Here is a 19,347-nt window from a genome sequence, read left to right as displayed (position 1 = left end):
TCATAATTTTACACATTTGAAAATCACAAAATTCGACTACCCTTTACATAATTGATTGTCCAATCAAGGGCTCCTAATAATCCTAAATGACAGCGCTCTTAATGCAAAGGGAATAGTAATATTTGTAGCCACAGCGATATTCGATAATGGTGACATAACTGTACGTTTGGTGATCATCTCAACTTGCTAGTTAAATGAAAGGTTTCGTGTTAATAAGGTGGTTACATAAAAAACGATCATTGCGACGTTACATACTGTAGACTGACCAAGGGCAGTTATTATTCCCACATGACCATTTGATCTTTTATCCTTCCAAGGATTTCCACCACTGTCAGCAGTGATATGCTTGACTGGCTCCTTGCAAGGATATTCAGTTTGTGCTGGTGAGCCAAAGTGTTGACTCAGCAAAATGGGAAATGAGAAAATATCCTCAATTCCTACTTCCATCATATTTAGTTTTTTATCTGACACCATTCATTCTTTAGTTTTCATAGACTTCATATTCATTAGATTCCTGTCTACACAATCGAGCAATAGACCACAGTGGAGCATCTCTAAGGTGGTTGGCCTCTGAGTTGTTCATGTTTAGAACAATTTCCCATTGGAAGTAAAATAATGAATCTGTTCCAGGGTCAAACCATATTTATCATAATGCACATATTACTGTAAAAACATTTTAACTTTACTTCAAATCAAATGCTGTTTTGAAAAAAATATTTTTCTTCTTCTTCTTGGTTTTCTTCTTTTTCTTTTTCTTCATTTTCTTGTTTTTAATTTCTTTGTTTTCTTCTTTTTCTTCTTCCTCTTTTTCCTCATCTTTTTCTATATTTTTGTTCTTCTTTGTTTTTCTTCTTTTTCTTTTCCGCTGTCTTCCTTTTTTCATCTTTGTCTTTTTCTTTTTGTTTTTCTTGTGAAGTGAAGTGAGTTATATTTACATAGCGCTTTTTCAACTCAAAGCGCTTTACACAATGAAACCCATTATCTACATTTTAAGCAACATATAAACCAGTGTAGGTGGCACAGGGAGCAGTTGGGTAGAGTGTTTTGCCCAAGGACACAATAGCAGTGACTAGGATGGGGGAAGCGGGAATTGAACCTGGAACCCTCAAGTTCCTTGCACGGCCGCTCTACCAACTCAGCCACGCCACCACCCCGTCTTCTTCTTCTTCTTCTTCTTCTTCTTCTTCTCCTCCTTTTTCTTCTTGTCCTTCTTCTCCTTGTTTCCCTCTTTTGTCTCCTTCTCCCCTTCTTCTTTCTATCTCCTCCATCTTTTTCTCCTTCTACTTGTCTTTCTTCTTCTACTTCCACTTCTTTTTTCTTCTTCGTTTGGTTCTCCATCTTCTCATCCTCTTTTTTTACTCCTCCTTTTCCTCCTACCCCTTCTCCTCCTTCTTCTATACTCCTCCTCCTTCTTCTTCTCTGTGTCATCCTTCTTTTCCTTCTCCTCCTTCTACTTCTTCTCCTCTGTTTCCTCCTTCTCCCCTCCTTCTCCTACACCAACCCCTACCTTTAGTCCTACTTTTTATTTTACTTCTTCTCCTACTTCTATTTCTTCTACTACTTATATTTGTACTTCTTTTTCCACTTCTTTTTTTTTTTCACTTGTTTGTTCTTTACCACCACTGCTACCCGCACAAAAACACAAAGACAAAGCAATACTGAGATGAAGTGTCACCATTTTTTTTTTTTTTGTAAAATTGTACCACCTCATAGACATCCTCCCAATGGGACCGCTATTGTACAATAACTTGTAATACTGCTTCACACCTCTTCCAAGTACAGTATACGATCCTACTCCCCAATTTAGCTCATTGGCCTTGAATAAGTGCTAACAACCTTGTTATTTATGCTTGTTCTGCAGCAACAACGCTTTGTAGAGGGGCAACTCCAGTCGTAATGTGCCACCACTGACCTAGTTTTGCGATTAAATTAATTGCAAAGTGAAATGCCTAAAGTCAGACTTATTAGCGTGTGCACTTTAATCAGGGGGTAGCAGGAAAAGCATCATGGATACTGTAGGCCTGCAGCATAGGAAGCAGGAGCAAGTGATGAAAGCTCCTTGCAGTATTTCAGTGATACACAAATATTTCTACCTCTTGATGTCATCCCTGAATTTAAATTATGATGAACTATGGGTTCTTTTACACCATTGTTTAATTACATACAGTAGAGCTGGCTGTGTTATTGGATTTGCATGAAAATTACTATTTTTGTCAACTGATATTCATGATTATTGTTTATGACAATGGCTGTATCTTTAACATCTGAGCCCAACTGCTTTGAAATGATTTAATATATAGAATCTTCCAGTTTATCGGTCACGTTGATGGAACGCTTAACTCATTGTTATAGCCATCCATCCATTTCCTACCGCTTGTCCCTTTAGGGGTCGCAGTGGGTACAGGAGCTTATCCCAGCTGCACTCGGGTGGAAAGCAGGGGACACCCTGGACGAGTCGCCACCTCATTGCACATTGTTATATCTTTAATAGGGAAAACATTAAGAAACAAAGAGTTCCAATGTTTGCAGTGCTGGTACAAACTGTCATTGTTCTTCTTCTGACTTAAGCTTTGTTCCTTAACAAAATCATATTTAGTGTTGATTTGTATTTTAATACAGACACATCTTAAAAGTGAAAATCATGTTATAGCTAGAGCCCCCCAAGAAATGAATAATAAGTACAACCTCCAAAGTCTAATAGGAAATAATACAAATTAAAATTAACTGTTCCATAGTCAAACTGTCGCCATCAGACTGTTAAACTTAGACTTAGACTTAGACAAACTTTAATGATCCACAAGGGAAATTGTTCAACACAGTAGCTCAGTTACAATGATGGAAAGTGTAAGGATGGAAAGGACAATGCAGGTATAAATAGACTTATATAGCGATAAAAAATCTAACATATATACGAATATATACATAATATGTGTACAGAATAATATATATACAGATATATTATATTATGTCTATAACATATATACAATATATACCAATGACCATGTACAATATTACAGTATATACAGTATATGTGACAGCAGCAGCATACAATAGAGAATAAATCCAGCAGGAAATAGAAAATAGACATTATAAACATTATAAACAAAGAGAGGTAGCTAACATGTCAGTTCAAATGTGAAGATAATACTTTAAGTAACTTATTGGCATTGTTAACTGTCATACAATTAGAAAAAACTGCTGCATAGTACCGCTATAATATAAAATAATTATCTGTTTTGCTGAACTCTTGCCCGCTATGAAGATTTAATGTATTAAGGGCCTGAACTACTAAAGGTTTGCATACTTGCACATGCAAACTTGATAGCGCACACAATGCTAATCTACTCAGTGAGCGCAATCCCTTTAACGTGTCTGTCTTCATGTACAAACCCCGTTTCCATATGAGTTGGGAAATTGTGTTAGATGTAAATATAAACGGAATACAATGATTTGCAAATCATTTGCAACCCATATTCAGTTGAATATGCTACAAAGACAGCATATTTGATGTTCAAACTGATAAACATTTTTTTTTGTTGCAAATAATCATTAACTGTAGAATTTGATGCCAGCAACACGTGACAAAGAAGTTGGGAAAGGTGGCAATACATGCTGATAAAGTTGAGGAATGCTCATCAAACACTTATTTGGAACATCCCACAGGTGAACAGGCAAATTGGGAACAGGTGGGTGCCATGATTGGGTATAAAAGTAGATTCCATGAAATGCTCAGTCATTCACAAACAAGGATGGGGCGAGGGTCACCACTTTGTTAACAAATGCGTGAGCAAATTGTTGAACAGTTTAAGAAAAACCTTTCTCAACCAGCTATTGCAAGGAATTTACTCAGTGGCCTAGTGGTTAGAGTGTCCGCCCTGAGATCGGTAGGTTGTGAGTTCAAACCCCGGCCGAGTCATACCAAAGACTATAAAAATGGGACCCATTACATCCCTGCTTGGCACTCAGCATCAAGGGTTGGAATTGGGGGTTAAATCACCAAAATGATTCCCGGGCGCGGCCACCGCTGCTGCCCACTGCTCCCCTCACCTCCCAGGGGGTGATCAAGGGTGATGGGTCAAATGCAGAGAATAATCTCGCCACACCTAGTGTGTGTGTGACAATCATTGGTACTTTAACTTTAACTTTAACTTTATTTAGGGATTTCACCATCTACGGTCCGTAATATCATCAAAGGGTTCAGAGAATCTGGAGAAATCACTGCACGTAAGCAGCTAAGCCCGTGACCTTCGATCCCTCAGGCTGTACTGCATCAACAAGCGACATCAGCGTGTAATTGATATCACCACATGGGCTCAGTAACACTTCAGAAACCCACTGTCAGTAACGACAGTTGGTCGCTACATCTGTAAGTGCAAGTTAAAACTCTCCTATGCAAGGCAAAAACTGTTTATCAACAACACTCAGAAACGCCGTCGGCTTCGCTGGGCCTGAGCTCATCTAAGATGGACTGATACAAAGTGGAAAAGTGTTCTGTGGTCTGACGAGTCCACATTTCAAATTGTTTTTGGAAACTGTGGACGTCGTGTCCTTCGGACCAAAGAGGAAAAGAACCATCCGGATTGTTATAGGCGCAAAGTTGAAAAGCCAGCATCTGTGATGGTATGGTGTATTTGTGCCCAAGACATGGGTAACTTACACATCTGTGAAGGCGCCATTAATGCTGAAAGGTACATAAAGGTTTTGGAGCAACATATGTTGCCATCCAAGCAACGTTACCATGGACGCCCCTGCTTATTTCAGCAAGACAATGCCAAGCCACGTGTTACATCAACGTGGCTTCATAGTAAAAGAGTGCAGGTACTAGGCCTGCCTGTAGTCCAGACCTGTCTCCCATTGAAAATGTGTGGCGCATTATGAAGCCTAAAATACCACAACGGAGACCCCCGGACTGTTGAACAACTTAAGCTGTACATCAAGCAAGAATGGGAAAGAATTCCACCTGAGAAGCTTAAAAAATGTGTCTCCTCAGTTCCCAAACGTTTACTGAGTGTTGTTAAAAGGAAAGGCCATGTAACACAGTGGTGAACATGCCCTTTCCCAACTACTTTGGCACGTCTTGCAGCCATGAAATTCTAAGTTAAATATTATTTGCAAAAAAAAAAAAAAGTTTATGAGTTTGAACATCAAATATCTTGTCTTTGTAGTGCATTCAATTGAATATGGGTTGAAAAGGATTTGCAAATCATTGTATTCCGTTTATAATTACATCTAACACAATTTCCCAACTCTTCTGGAAACAGGGTTTGTAGAACGCCCACATTAATGGGACGATAAGATGCAAATATCTTTTGGCCTTCACATTGTGATATATCAAGACTAAAAGTATTTTGTGTCTATATCTCACGTGTCTAAAATGTGAGTTCAATCTGGCACAGTTACGCACAAAAGGAAGGTAATCGCAGACGATGGAGAGAGAGAATATTCCTTCTGAGTGCATGTCAGCATACTTGGACTGTCAGAAAAAAAAAAATATCAGACATATTGTTTGTTCAGCAATGACTTTGTATAATGTTATGGCTGCTAGATGACTTAAGAGGCCAAAGAAAACTAATTGAATTTATTTGTTCTGGTGACTGCTGGCGATTTTTTGAAATGAGTTATTTCATATAGGGGGATATATTGTTATCATAATCTCCTGTATAAAAAAAACCCATCTTGCAATATGCATTTTCTTGCATATGGATGATTCCAAATGCAGCATCACAACACTGCAGCGCCTCTCAGTGTGCTAAAAGCAGGTTTTGTTGTCTAGATTACACTTCAATATAGCCCAGAAAAGGTGGTGCATATTATATTTGCATGCTGCAAGTCAACAGGGGTTAGTACAGTGTGCCTCACAATACGAAGGTCCTGGGTTCGATCCTGGGCTCGGGATCTTTCTGTGTGGAGTTTGCATGTTCTCTCCGTGACAGCGTGGGTTCCCTCCGGGTACTCTGGCTTCCTCCCACCTCCAAAGACATGCACCTGGGGATAGGTTGATTGGCAACACTAAATTGGCCCTAGTGTGTGAATGTGAATGTTGTCTGTTTATCTGTGTTGGCCCTGCGATGAGGTGGTGACTTGTCCAGAGTGTACCCCGCCTTCTGCCTAGCTGAGATAGGCTCCAGCACCCCCCGCGACCACCGTAAGGGACAAGTGGTAGAAAATAGATGGAAAATGGATGGTAGTCAACAACATTGGATTGCAAGTGAATGAGTGTCACCATGGTAACAGCTGATATACATGCAAACATATCATTTAAATAGGGCGGTTTGCACCACTTATTATCAATTCCACACAATGATTAGATTACCCACTAATAGTACACGCAACTTTATAGTTTGTACACACACTTGTTATTTGGATCAAAGTAGATCAGAATCAGAATCAGCTTTATTGGCCAAGTATGTTAAACACAAAAGTAATTTGACTCGATAGAATGTCCTCTCTTGGTCAATGTAATGTAGATCAGGCTGTATGTGTATAATAAGTATATTTATGTGACCATCTGCTTGTTAAAATCGAACTGTGTCCCTTTTTGGTTCTAGGGTTATCATCACATTTTGTTGTCACAAAAAAAAACCTTCTAAAAAAGTACAAAAGTAGTAAAACAGAAACCTCACAAGATATCCTGACATCTCATGTGATGATGGTTTGAAGTTGCATGATCCAAATTCCGTCTGGATTTTAAACCATAAATATTTAAGGATTTTTACCTTTTGCCATTTAACTCCGAAGTATGAGTAAAATTCTGAGAGAACGCCCTTCTTAATGAGTCTTTATTATATATTCCGATGTATCATTTTAAAACAAGTACTGTATTGACAACACACAATACATAGAGGTGACAGGCAAATGTTACGAATAAATTGCAGAGAGGTGATGCTGGTTGTGTACATGACACAGCTATGGAGACGTACAGTAGAGCAGAAAGTTGTCGCCCGACAGTCTTGTTGCCCTTTGTTGAGGTAAGGCAATGCTGACTTCATATGAAGTAGAAAATAGGAGTGATATAGCTTGTGTTGATTTGGTGAAAAATCTCACCTTCATATGTGATCATCCACAGAGACACAAACCAGGGGGAAGGACATGTTTAGTCATTTGATAAGGGAAGCTGCCTTTCTGATTTTTCGCATGTAATTCCCTGCATGTTCCTTTTTTTGGACATCTTTGAATATTTCAAAGGAGACGCATTCTTCAACACTTCTACCAAGTTATGCTGTCTTTCTTTTCTATGGATTAAAGGCTCTGTTTACACTGGACACCAAATCTGATTTTTCGCCCTCAAGTGACACTGATTTTTGCCATTCTAAACACTCCAAAGTGCTTCAAATCTGATATTTTCACATCAGATTTGGGCCACATTAGAAGATAGTTAGAATTCTTTTGGAATGTGATCTTTTCAAATATGACTACAGTCTTAACGGCAATATCACCTGTTTGCGACTTTTATGTCATATTTGGTCGAGCTACGTCATCCGTGTGTGCAGCACGATCACTTTCCTTCTTTGCTATGCTCTTCCTCCTCCTGCAGTTGTTTTCCATCACCTGCCTACTTCCTCTACACAACAGCCACACGCTGATCTGTAGTGTTCATGTTTTCTCGTGTATTACGACTTCCTTTTTCATTCGGTCAACTTTCTTTGTTTTCACTTTATCGAACTGCGCATGCAAGTGACGATTAAAGCCACATTGTGGCCACATCGGGGCCTGAGCATGTTTATACTGGAGTCTGATAAAGATCAAATTTTACTTGTAAACGGTCAGCTGGAAAAAATTGGATTTCGAATAAATCAGATTCGGTCCACTTTGGCCTGCCATGTAAACAGCGTCCAAGTTTTCCTCACAACAGTGCTTCTTGTCTCCGTCCATTCACCCTTTCATAGAAAATGCAGGATTCCTGCAGGGTTTTTAAAGGCATGTATTGAAGCCTGAATTCTGCTGTAAATTAGAGCAGGACATCTCCCCTGGAGGTTTATAGTGGCCATTTATATTCATGATAGAGTGTTGCTCTCATTCTATTGCACCTGAGTTGCGGTTTGCTATGTGTCACATGCAGGCCCTTCAGTAAGGAAGCAGCTGAGGTGAGACAGAGACACTTTCTGAAACGAATGGCAAAGTCAGGAGCCTGGACCCAAGGGAGACATTCCTTTCACGTGGTCGGGGGCTGTCACAAGGACACAACTGCTCCTTTAGGTGTCATGGCGACGTTTTCTCCTGGCTTTGTGCGCATACAGGAAGTACATTGTGTGTCCGGTGGTGATGAAGAGCACAGAAATGAGAACTAGGATGCCAAAATGCTGTGGCTGTGGAGCAGAGATGACCATTATGAAGTGGAGCAGGTCCATCAGGTAATTCATTGAGCTCTGCACCCCGTTTACAACACCTCGCTCGGACTCACAGATGGTCTCCTGTAAAAGCTGTGTGACTGTCAGGTCGAAGGACCACAGACCTGAAAATACAATAGTTAACTTTGAGTTTTGATTACCAACAATTCATACATGGTCATATCAGAATATATGTGTGTTATTGGTCAAATGGGTAAACATATTTGTTTTGCTCAAAAGCATTACATTTGTGCAAGCAGGGTACAGTATACTGTATTATTTCTTTTAAACTATTTTGAACTAGAACTGTAATTACTTCAGGACCCAAACTAACTAAAATGTATCATGTATTTAGGGGCGGTATGGCGTAGTGGGTAGAGCGCATACTTGCCAACCTTGAGACCTCCGATTTCGGGAGGTGGGGTGTTAGGGCGGGGGCGGGGCGTGGTTGGGGGCGTGGTTAAGAATGGAGGAGTATATTTACAGCTAGAATTCAACAAGTCAATTATTTTATGTATATATATATATATATATGAAATACTTGACTTTCAGTTAATTCTAGCTATAAATATATATTTATTTTATTATTTATATAAAAATAAGAGAAATACTTGAATTTCAGTGTTCATTTATTTACACATATACACACACATAACACTCATCTAGTCATTGTTGAGTTAAGGGTTGAATTGTCCATCCTTGTTCTATTCTCTGTCACTATTTTTTGAACCATGCTGAACACCCTCTCTGATGATGCATTGCTGTGTGAAATGCATTAGATGGCAGTATTGTCCTGTTTAAGAGTGTCACAACATTGCTGTTTACGGCAGACAAACTGCTTTACGGTAGAGGAAAACACGTCACTCAGGTCCGCATGGAGCTGGAGGGGGCGTGGCCTCCAGCTCCGCCTGAATTTCGGGAGATTTTCGGGAGAAAATTTTTCCCGGGAGGTTTTCGGAAGAGGCGCTGAATTTCGGGAGTCTCCCGGAAAATCCGGGAGGGTTGGCAAGTATGGTAGAGCGGCCGTGCCAGAAACCTGAGGGTTGCAGGTTCGCTCCCCGCCTCTTGACATCCAAATCGCTGCCGTTGTGTCCTTGGGCAGGACACTTCACCCTTGCTCCTGGTGCATCTCACACTGGTGAATGAATGATGAATGAATGATAGGTGGTTGTAGGAGGGGCGCAAACTGGCAGCCTCGCTTCCGTCAGTCTACCCCAGGGCAGCTGTGGCTACAAATGTAGCTTACCACCACCAGGTGTGAATGAATGATGGGTTCCCACTTCTCTGTGAGCGCTTTGAGTATCTAATAATAGAAAAGTGCGATATAAAATCTAATCCATTATTATTATTATTATGTATTATTAAAACATTGACATAAACACAGACATATCATTATGGGCTAATTTGGCAGGGCCGCCCCAGGGTAACTCGGGGCCCTAACCAGAATTATATTTGGAACCCCCTCAATTAGAAATTAATGTCACACTTTTTTATTTATATACAACACTTTATATTTTATTGATCAAACTTGAATTTAATAAATTTTTACTAAAAAAGTTAATTGGGGAAAAAATGGTTAATAAGTGGAAAATAACTGTTTTAACGTCATTAAAACGTTTGTCCCTTTTGGGATCGCGGGGGGTGCTGGAGCCTATCCCAGCTGCACTCGGGCAGAGGACAGGGTACATCCTGCACAAGTTGCCACCTCATCACAGGGCCAACACAGATAGACAGACAACATTCACACTCACATTGACACACTGGGGACCATTTAGGGTTGCCAATCAACCTAACCCCAGGTGCATGTCTTTGGAGGTGGGAGGAAGCCAGAGTACCCTGGGAGAACCCACGCAGTCATGGGGAAAACATGCAAACATACAATGTTTTAATCCTCCCAAATCTGCTCCAATCAGAATTTAATTGCAGTACCATTATATTTTGTGACAAGCACTAACAGTGTGTGCAAAGGGAACCAGTGTGCCAGCATTGGGAATGTTGTCATCATATTCTGATCAGTGACGAAGCAGGAAAGGGCGAGGAATACGTACTCTGTCATTTATTTACAAACCCCGTTTCCATATGAGTTGGGAAATTGTGTTAGATGTAAATATAAACGGAATACAATAGTTTGCAAATCCTTTTCAACATTCAATTGAATGCACTACAAAGACAAGATATTTGATGTTCAAACTCATAAACTTTATTTTTTTTTGCAAATAATAATTAAGTTAGAATTTCATAGCTGCAACACGTGCCAAAGTAGTTGGGAAAGGGCATGTTCACCACTGTGTTACATGGCCTTTCCTTTTAACAACACTCAGTAAACGTTTGGGAACTGAGGAGACACATTTTTTAAGCTTCTTTCCCATTCTTGCTTAAAGTACAGCTTAAGTTGTTCAACAGTCCGTTGTGGTATTTTAGGCTTCATAATGCGCCACACATTTTCAATGAGAGACAGGTCTGGACTACAGGCAGGCCAGTCTAGTACCCGCACTCTTTTACTATGAAGCCACGTTGATTTAACACGTGGCTTGGCATTGTCTTGCTGAAAATAAGCAGGGGCGTCCATGCTAACGTTGCTTGGATGGCAACATATGTTGCTCCCATACCTGTATGTACCTTTCAGCATCAATGGCGCCTTCACATATGTGTAAGTTACCCATGTCTTGGGCACTAATACATCCCCATACCATCACAGATGCTGGCTTTTCAACTTTGCGCCTATAGCAATCCGGGTGGTTCTTTTCCTCTTTGGTCCGGAGGACACGACGTCCACAGTTTCCAAAAACAATTTGAAATGTGGACTCGTCAGACCACAGAACACTTTTCCACTTTGTATCAGTCCATCTTAGATGAGCTCAGGCCCAGCGAAGCCGACAGCATTTCTGGGTGTTGTTGATAAACGGTTTTCGCCTTGCATAGGAGAGTTTTAACTTGCACTTACAGATGTAGCGACCAACTGTAGTTACTGACAGTGGGTTTCTGAAGTGTTCCTGAGCCCATGTGGTGATATCCTTTACACACTGATGTCGCTTGTTGATGCGGTACAGCCTGAGGGATCGAAGGTCACGGGCTTAGCTGCTTACGTGCAGTGATTTCTCCAGATTCTCTGAACCCTTTGATGATATTACGGACCGTAGATGGTGAAATCCCTAAATTCCTTGCAATAGCTGGTTGAGAAAGGTTTTTCTTAAACTGTTCAACAATTTGCTCACACATTTGTTGACAAAGTGGTGACCCTCGCCCCATCCTTGTTTGTGAATGACTGAGCATTTCATGGAATCTACTTTTAAACCCAATCATGGCACCCACCTGTTCCCAATTTTTACCTGTTCACCTGTGGGATGTTCCAAATAAGTGTTTGATGAGCATTCCTCAACTTTTTCAGTATTTATTGCCACCTTTCCCAACTTCTTTGTCACGTGTTGCTGGCATCAAATTCTAAAGTTAATGATTATTTGCAAAACAAATTTTTTTTATCAGTTTGAACATCAAATATGTTGTCTTTGTAGCATATTCAACTGAATATGGGTTGAAAATGATTTGCAAATCATTGTATTCCGTTTATATTTACATCTAACACAATTTCCCAACTCATATGGAAACAGTACATGCGATTCTTTACGCACAAAGGAGCCCAACACCGATCGCGGGCCCTATGCACAGCACATGATCTGTGTTGAGGGACGGCCCGCCCATTAATCAGCGGGACAGGATTGTCCATGACATCAAACCATCCAGTTCAAAGTTACTGTAAGTTCATTTTTTTAATTTTGTTTCAGCATATTTCTAAAAACAGCAAATAACTTCTGTCATATCCCCCTGAGAACCAGTGTCTTCTGCAGTGGATATTTGTGATCATAACAGGGCTGTTTGTCCACTGCAGAGGATGCTGGTCATCAGACATACATATTGAGATAATAAGATTTTTATCTAGCGTCAACATAATGCTGCTGTTTTTCTTTATGACTTCATATATGACAGTGTTACAAATTTGGTCAAGTAAAAGTCTTAAGAGGAGGTTAAAGTCTGTCTTCCTGTACTGCGCTTTCCAAAAATGGACCTTTGAGAACAATTTAGTAGAAAAACCCTGCAGTAAGGTAAATATTCCAGACTATTTGGTTGTGCGTGTCCACTCACCAATGCGTGCTGTGATCACACCCAAGAACAACAGGATAATGGAGATGTAAGACTCAGGAGCACTACCAGATGGCACGTTGTCAAAAAGCACTGTGTTGTTGGTCCAGTGGATGGAGGAGCGGTCAGGTAGAAGTGGCTGATTGCTGCCTCCCCTCAGAGGATAAGTGTGTTTTTGTCTTTGGCTCGCCATCCCTCCAAGCTCGGAGGAAGAGTTCGAGGTAAAGTAGGGAATCAGCAAGCTAAGATCCATGGGGCTGCCTGGGGCAAACACGGAGCACACGCACAGTAGCAAACAGCCCAGGTGGAGGCAGCTGGAAATGATGCCGGTGTTGACCAGACCGTAATTCTTCCTTAGTCTTGTAAACATGACAGTGCCCATCAACCCCGTGATGGCCGATACACCCATCAGTAAACTGAGGAGGGAGCCGCTTATGCCCTGAGTGTAGGCGTAGCCCGTGGTGATGCAATCAAAACCTAGCACTGTTGTGTAGAGGAAAGCCAGACCCATTCCTGCCAGGAACACAGGCTGATGATAGTAGGCTTTCCATCCGTCTCTGCATGTGCTCACCAGCCAGCGAAACCTTCGGAAGCACAGGGGCAGGTAGGTGATTTCTTTTAGGTTTAGACTGGCATCGCTGTTGCCTTCTGCCAGAGGCTCAACAACTTCTCCTTCCCCTGAGGAGAAATAAGGGACTGTCATTAATTATGAAAGTATAGTGTTGTATATTGCATACTGATGATGACATCAAAACAGTCACTACTTGCACAGACCTACAAACATGAGTAAAATGTGTAATATGCAGACAAGACTACTAAATGTGGGTTTAAACTTTAAATCCACGAGATGCACAACCAGTGTAGTAAATGTACACCTGGCTAGCGTATTTACCAGCACAGACAAATTACAGAAGTACTTCAACTTACAAGAAATTTTAGATACGAGCTGTCTCTTGGCTTATTGTTATGCTTTAAATTGTGAGCCATAATTTGAGTTACGAACCTAACCCGCCACCAGTTGAAGTAGTATTTGTCACAGATACGTGCCGTTTGAGTTCATATATTTTTATACGTTGCTGTGCCAGCTTTGTTTACACAAGAAACAAACATACATTTTGATTAGACAGTTGATGTACATTTCACTTGTTGTCAACTCTGACCTCTCCGCCCGCGTGGAACAAAAACAGCTATTTCCTATTGTTACACGACAGACAAGCAACCCATAGGAGACGCGTTCAAGAGGATGCTCTCCAAGGTAAATGCGGAAAAATATTATTATAATATTTTATAAAACTACTACAATTGTTTTTAGTACAGTATTCAAATAATATTTTCTGCCTGAAATTAATTTAGATTTTTAAGAACTATTGTATGTTTCATATTAAAATGGTGATGCTTTAGAAGTGCCATGCACAAATTAAATTTATTTCTAAGCATTTCCGTTTTTGATTTGAGATACAAGTGTTTTGAGTTACAAGCTCTGTTGTGGAACACAATGCGCTAGTAAATTGAGGTACCGTTGTAACAGCGCCATGGTCCACAATTTCTTGTTGCAATCAAACCAAAACAACGCTACAGTGTTAAGCCAGGATTATGCTACAGTCTCCCTACGGCTTGCATCTTCTCCTACAAACTCCCCGGCGGCTTGATCGGTCAGCTGTTTTCACAACATAATTTCTTGACTGTAGTGGTTCTCTACTCCCGTGCATTGCTACAAAACTGGTAGATTTAGAGTGAACTCCTGCTTGCATACCTTGTGATCTTCTCCTTCCCATTCCTTGCAGGCTGGCCTGATCCAGCTCCACCACTGGCGGTTTGACTGAAAGAGCAGGAACGATGCGGTACACCCGGGACAAGAAGAAGAACTCCACTATGAGAGACACAAGGTTCCATCCCAGGATGAAGCCACATCCAACTACATTGGAGGCCAGGGTCATGACCTGCCCCACCGCTAGCGGGGCCAGGATGTTAGTCACCTGATCTATCCGCCTCATCGTGGCATTCATTCCTTTTTTCAGGATCACAGAGGCCCAGGTTAATGCGCTGCGCATAACGTGGCCATTAACGGAGAGCCGGTCCTCTTACCAGCTAGGTGGCCCCGGTTGTAGCCGGTGATGACTACGATCCAGTCCCGCTGGATGGCAATTGTCAGCGCTGTGCTTGCCAGGTTTGCCACATCTGCCAGGACGATCACCACCGTATAACAAACCACCTTGCGTAAGTTTTGCGATGCAACATGTTATTATGGAAGCACAAAAGAGTAGCCACATAGCTCACAGCACAGAGGGAATAATCACAGCTATTATCCTATCTTATCGTCGAGATACAGAAAAAAGTGTTGCGTAGTCTACTCACAGTCAGCCAGCCATCCCAGATCTGCTCAATCCTTTGTTTGTATGAGAACACCAACATGAGCACAATGCTACATACTGTCACTGAGATGTTCTGGATGAAAAGAGATGCATGTGCCACTGAAAAAGATGAGGGGAAAGATACTTGGTGTACTGATGATATTTTCTTTTACAAAACCTAACCCAGATCTCAGTGTCTGTGAGCCACATGCCTTGCTGCTTGTCAGTCTAGAAATCAAATCAGGAACGGATTTATACTTGAGACGAACGGGGGGAAATGCAATTTACCACATGGTGGGATCACAAACCAGCATGTGTCCCGGCCTCAGGATTGAGATTCACTGATTTATATCCTGCATGTCTAACACAGTAATGTATGCTAAAGTCTGCAGGTGGCTGTGAAATTTCCGCGCATACCTTTATTCCGGGGATTGCGGTCTACCCAGTCTCCAATCAAAGCTCCGAGCAGGAGCACAGAGCCAGCCACCACCAGGCCAAAGACGGCGGTCAGCAGCAAGTTACGTCCATACAGCTCAATCAGGAACACGGAGATGGCAAAATGCCACATTCGGTCACCCTGGATAAACACACATAGAAGGACGTTTTTATGTAAATAGTCACTGAACGCAACAAAAAGGACAGATTATTCTGCCTGAAGTTATAGTCCAGGACTAGATTTTACTATGTTGACCTGGATATAAGAAACTGTGTCTTAAATGGGTCTAGATGAGGGGTTGGCAACATTTGCTATCGAAAGAGTCATTTTTAAAATGTTATAGGCAAAGGAATATTTTTATATGTACATGCAGAATTAAACTCTATATTTCTATAAATATTTTAGTTGTAGGAAAGTATTCATTAGGGATGTGAATCTTACATCAACGTCCGATTCCGATTATTGGGGTGACGATTCGAATCAAACACGATTCTTGATTCAACACAATTCTCAATTAAAACCGATTTTCACAATATATTATTTGTTTTTTGGTATGAAAATTATATTAAAAACTTTTTTGTTACAGGGTACACAATTACAATTTATTACACCAATAATTAAGGACCAAATGAAATATAAATAAGTTACACGAGACTGCAGTTAGCTTCCGATTCTCCAAAATAAAAACAGCTAAACACAAATAATAAATAAATGTCATAGATTATCCCACAAACCCTGAAGGTTCATAAAGACAGTTTGATGTTTATGTGTTTTTCAACAGTTTGAACCCTGCGGCTTATAAAACGGTGCAGCTAATTTAGAGATTTTTCTTTGCTATCGGCCATGTTTTGTATTCAACAAATAGTTTTCATAGTACACCGACAGAGACATTAAAAAGGTGTGTTATTGTTTGTGGTATGGTGCCATCTTTTAGACGTGGGTTGAAAATGTACATTGTGATTCGTTCCTTGAACCAGAATTATTCCTCCTCAGCGTTTCTGCTCGAAAGGATTCTTCATTTATCACTCCAAGCAATGTTTATAAGTTTTACAATATGACTAATACAATTCATACTTAGTAAATGGTCCCATGTGTGATGTCTGTAGAAGTGTTTTTATATATTATATATCGTAATGTAATCAAGCTGGCGTTGTTAGCATTAAAGAATATGCTAATACATTTACAAGTGTCTGGGAGTACAAACCCCGTTTCCATATGAGTTGGGAAATTGTGTTAGATGTAAATATAAACGGAATACAATGATTTGCAAATCCTTTTCAACCCATATTCAATTGAATGCACTACAAAGACAAGATAGTTGATGTTCAAACTCATAAACTTTATTTATTTTTTTTTGCAAATAATAATTAACTTAGAATTTCATGCCTGCAACACGTGCCAAAGTAGTTGGGAAAGGGCATGTTCACCACTGTGTTACATGGCCTTTCCTTTTAACAACATGCAGTAAACGTTTGGGAACTGAGGAGACACATTGTTTAAGCTTCTCAGGTGGAATTCTTTCCCATTCTTGCTTGATGTACAGCTTAAGTTGTTCAACAGTCCGGGGGTCTCCGTTGTGGTATTTTAGGCTTCATAATGCGCCACACATTTTCAATGGGAGACAGGCCTGGACTACAGGCAGGCCAGTCTAGTACCCGTACTCTTTTACTATGAAGCCACGTTGATGTAACATGTGGCTTGGCATTGTCTTGCTGAAATAAGCAGGGGCGTCTATGGTAACGTTGCTTGGATGGCAACATATGTTGCTCCAAAACCTGTATGTAACTTTCTTTGGTCCGTAGGACACCACGTCCACAGTTTCCAAAACATTTTTTAAATGTGGACTCGTCAGACCACAGAACACTTTTCCACTTTGTATCAGTCCATCTTAGATGAGCTCAGGCCCAGCGAAGCCGACGGCGTTTCTGGGTGTTGTTGATAAACTGTTTCCGCCTTGCATAGGAGAGTTTTAACTTGCACCCACAAATGTAGTGACCAACTGTAGTTACTGACAGTGGGTTTCTGAAGTGTTCCTGAGCCCATGTGGTGATATCCTTTACACACTGATGTCGCTTGTTGATGCAGTACAGCCTGAGGGATCGAAGGTCACGGGCTTAGCTGCTTACGTGCAGTGATTTCTCCAGATTCTCTGAACCCTTTGATGATATTACGGACCGTAGATGGTGAAATCCCTAAATTCCTTGCAATAGCTGGTTGAGAAAGGTTTTTCTTAAACTGTTCAACAATTTGCTCACGCATTTGTTGACACAGTGGTGACCCTCGCCCCATCCTTGTTTGTGAATGTCTGAGCATTTCATGGAATCTACTTTTATACCCAATCATGGCACCCACCTGTTCCCAATTTGCCTGTTCACCTGTGGGATGTTCCAAATAAGTGTTTGATGAGCATTCCTTAACTTGATCAGTATGTATTGCCACCTTTCCCAACTTCTTTGTTACGTGTTGCTGGCATCAAATTCTAAAGTTAATGATTATTTGCAAAAAAAAAAAAGTTTATCAGTTTGAACATCAGATATGTTGTCTTTGTAGCATATTCAACTGAGTATGGGTTGAAAATGATTTGCAAATCATTGTATTCCGTTTATATTTACATTCAACACAATTTCCCAACTCATATGGAAACGGGGTTTGTACATAAATCCCATTACAAAAAAAATGTATACTGCCAAAAAGAAGAGGACTTAAAGGGTTGCCTTGAGGAAGTTTAGAACCCAGTGTTCTATGTTTGTTAGCAAGGTTAAAATATCAATGTAAAAATCTGCCATTGTGTTTACAGTGGTCCAAGTTCCTCTATACAACAGGAGTACTATAGTCTTTTTAGGCCTGTGCTGCAAAAATGTTTGTTTTCCATGTTTTGAACTGAACTCGGCGGCCAGAATAGTGTCATTCTTGAGCCGGATTTGGCCCCCGAGTTGCCAGTTGAATAACACTATAACACTGCTTTGGGGGTCATCGTAGTTCAATGATTTAGATTATAATGTAAGAAACAAAAGAATAGAAATTGTTCCTCACAGTAGTGCCAAATTGTACTTCATTACGTCTTCCTTCTTTCCTTGCGTGTGTGTGTGGCTGCGTGTGTGTGAGTGTGTGTGTAGTTGAGTGCGTGTGTGCGTGCATGTGTGTGTGTGCACGCATGTGTGTTCGTGTGTGTGTGTGTGTGCACACGCATGTGTGTGTGTGTGTGTGTGTGCGTAGTTAGATGATGCTTACCCACATTGACAACGCTCCACTAACATAGATGAGGAACTTGGGACCCTTGAGGTAGATAAGCGCTGAACCTTACAGGAATTGCATAGAAAAGGAATGGCGGCTTTTCAGATATGATGCAACATGTTGTTTGTGTTGATAGGTAAGCTCACCTGGTATACTCCTGGCTTTTTTGGCTCTGGCATTCCTGATGTGGTCAGGTTCGAACTCGACCACAACGCCGCCACACTGGGAGGACTCTGCTCGCTGGGACATTGCCTAGGACAGACGGTGCGCTACTTTTTTCCTATTGTAGAAACACCTTTTTGTTGATTTGAGTTAAAAGCATAATAAAAGAAGGAAAAAAAAATCTTCACTATGTTAGATAAAATAGCATTAGCATGTCTGTAGGACACATGCAGCCTTCATGTGATGATGACGAAAACCAAAAAGTTGGCTGTCTCACCTTTTTTTTCCCGTGTTCCGCTCAATCCTCGCTGCTGTTTCTTGATGATGTATGTTGTGCCATGAATCCTACATTGGGAAGCTCGTCTTTCCTGAGAGCTGGAATTCAAACTGTAGTATTCTGAAAGGCTAAATAACATCACAGTGCTCAAGTGCACCATTGTATGAAAGTGCCAGAAAAGCAGAACAGGCAGCGGGACAACAAAGGCAGCCAGCATTTTCCACAGCACGTGACCCCGTGAGAGGACAATGTCACCGTCCATCCTCTGCACACAAAAAAGGCAACGAGTAAAAAGAGACACACATGCGCATGTTGGATAAGTACATCTAGCAGGTATGATCCATATTCTACCTGGTGACAGGTTACATAATAAGTGTATTTTATTGCACTCAATAAGATAAGATAATTACACCACTTCAGTGA

General features: G+C 40.8%; 1 protein-coding gene across 1 annotated transcript; it reads right to left on the bottom strand.

Annotated features, from left to right (window-relative positions):
- Positions 1-6,889: 6,889 nt before the first annotated feature.
- Positions 6,890-19,016, bottom strand: LOC133600304 (ferroportin). Its single transcript, XM_061953247.1, has 9 exons — positions 18,925-19,016; positions 18,632-18,765; positions 18,483-18,550; positions 15,233-15,392; positions 14,820-14,935; positions 14,550-14,676; positions 14,218-14,472; positions 12,468-13,142; positions 6,890-8,452 (listed from the first exon to the last, which is right to left on the bottom strand). The coding sequence occupies exons 2-9, from the start codon at positions 18,732-18,734 to the stop codon at positions 8,193-8,195; spliced, it is 1,764 nt and encodes a 587-aa protein (XP_061809231.1). The 5' UTR covers positions 18,735-18,765; positions 18,925-19,016; the 3' UTR covers positions 6,890-8,192.
- Positions 19,017-19,347: the final 331 nt, after the last annotated feature.

This window comes from Nerophis lumbriciformis, linkage group LG04 (assembly GCF_033978685.3).
Source record: "Nerophis lumbriciformis linkage group LG04, RoL_Nlum_v2.1, whole genome shotgun sequence".
In the NCBI taxonomy this organism is placed as follows: Eukaryota; Metazoa; Chordata; class Actinopteri; order Syngnathiformes; family Syngnathidae; genus Nerophis; species Nerophis lumbriciformis.
The sequence above is the reverse complement of the archived record's forward strand: the minus strand, read 5'-3'. Positions and strand labels throughout refer to the sequence as shown.

Bases quoted from the DNA above. Each gene is read 5' to 3' on its own strand.
- LOC133600304 (XM_061953247.1), bottom strand. From the start codon at position 18,734: ATGTCCCAGCGAGCAGAGTCCTCCCAGTGTGGCGGCGTTGTGGTCGAG. The intron at 14,473-14,549 runs GTAAGAGGACCG...TCCTGAAAAAAG, and splicing joins CAACCGGGGCCACCTAGCTG to GAATGAATGCCACGATGAGG. The intron at 8,453-12,467 runs GTGAGTGGACAC...TTGTATTTTCAG, and splicing joins TGTGATCACAGCACGCATTG to GTCTGTGGTCCTTCGACCTG.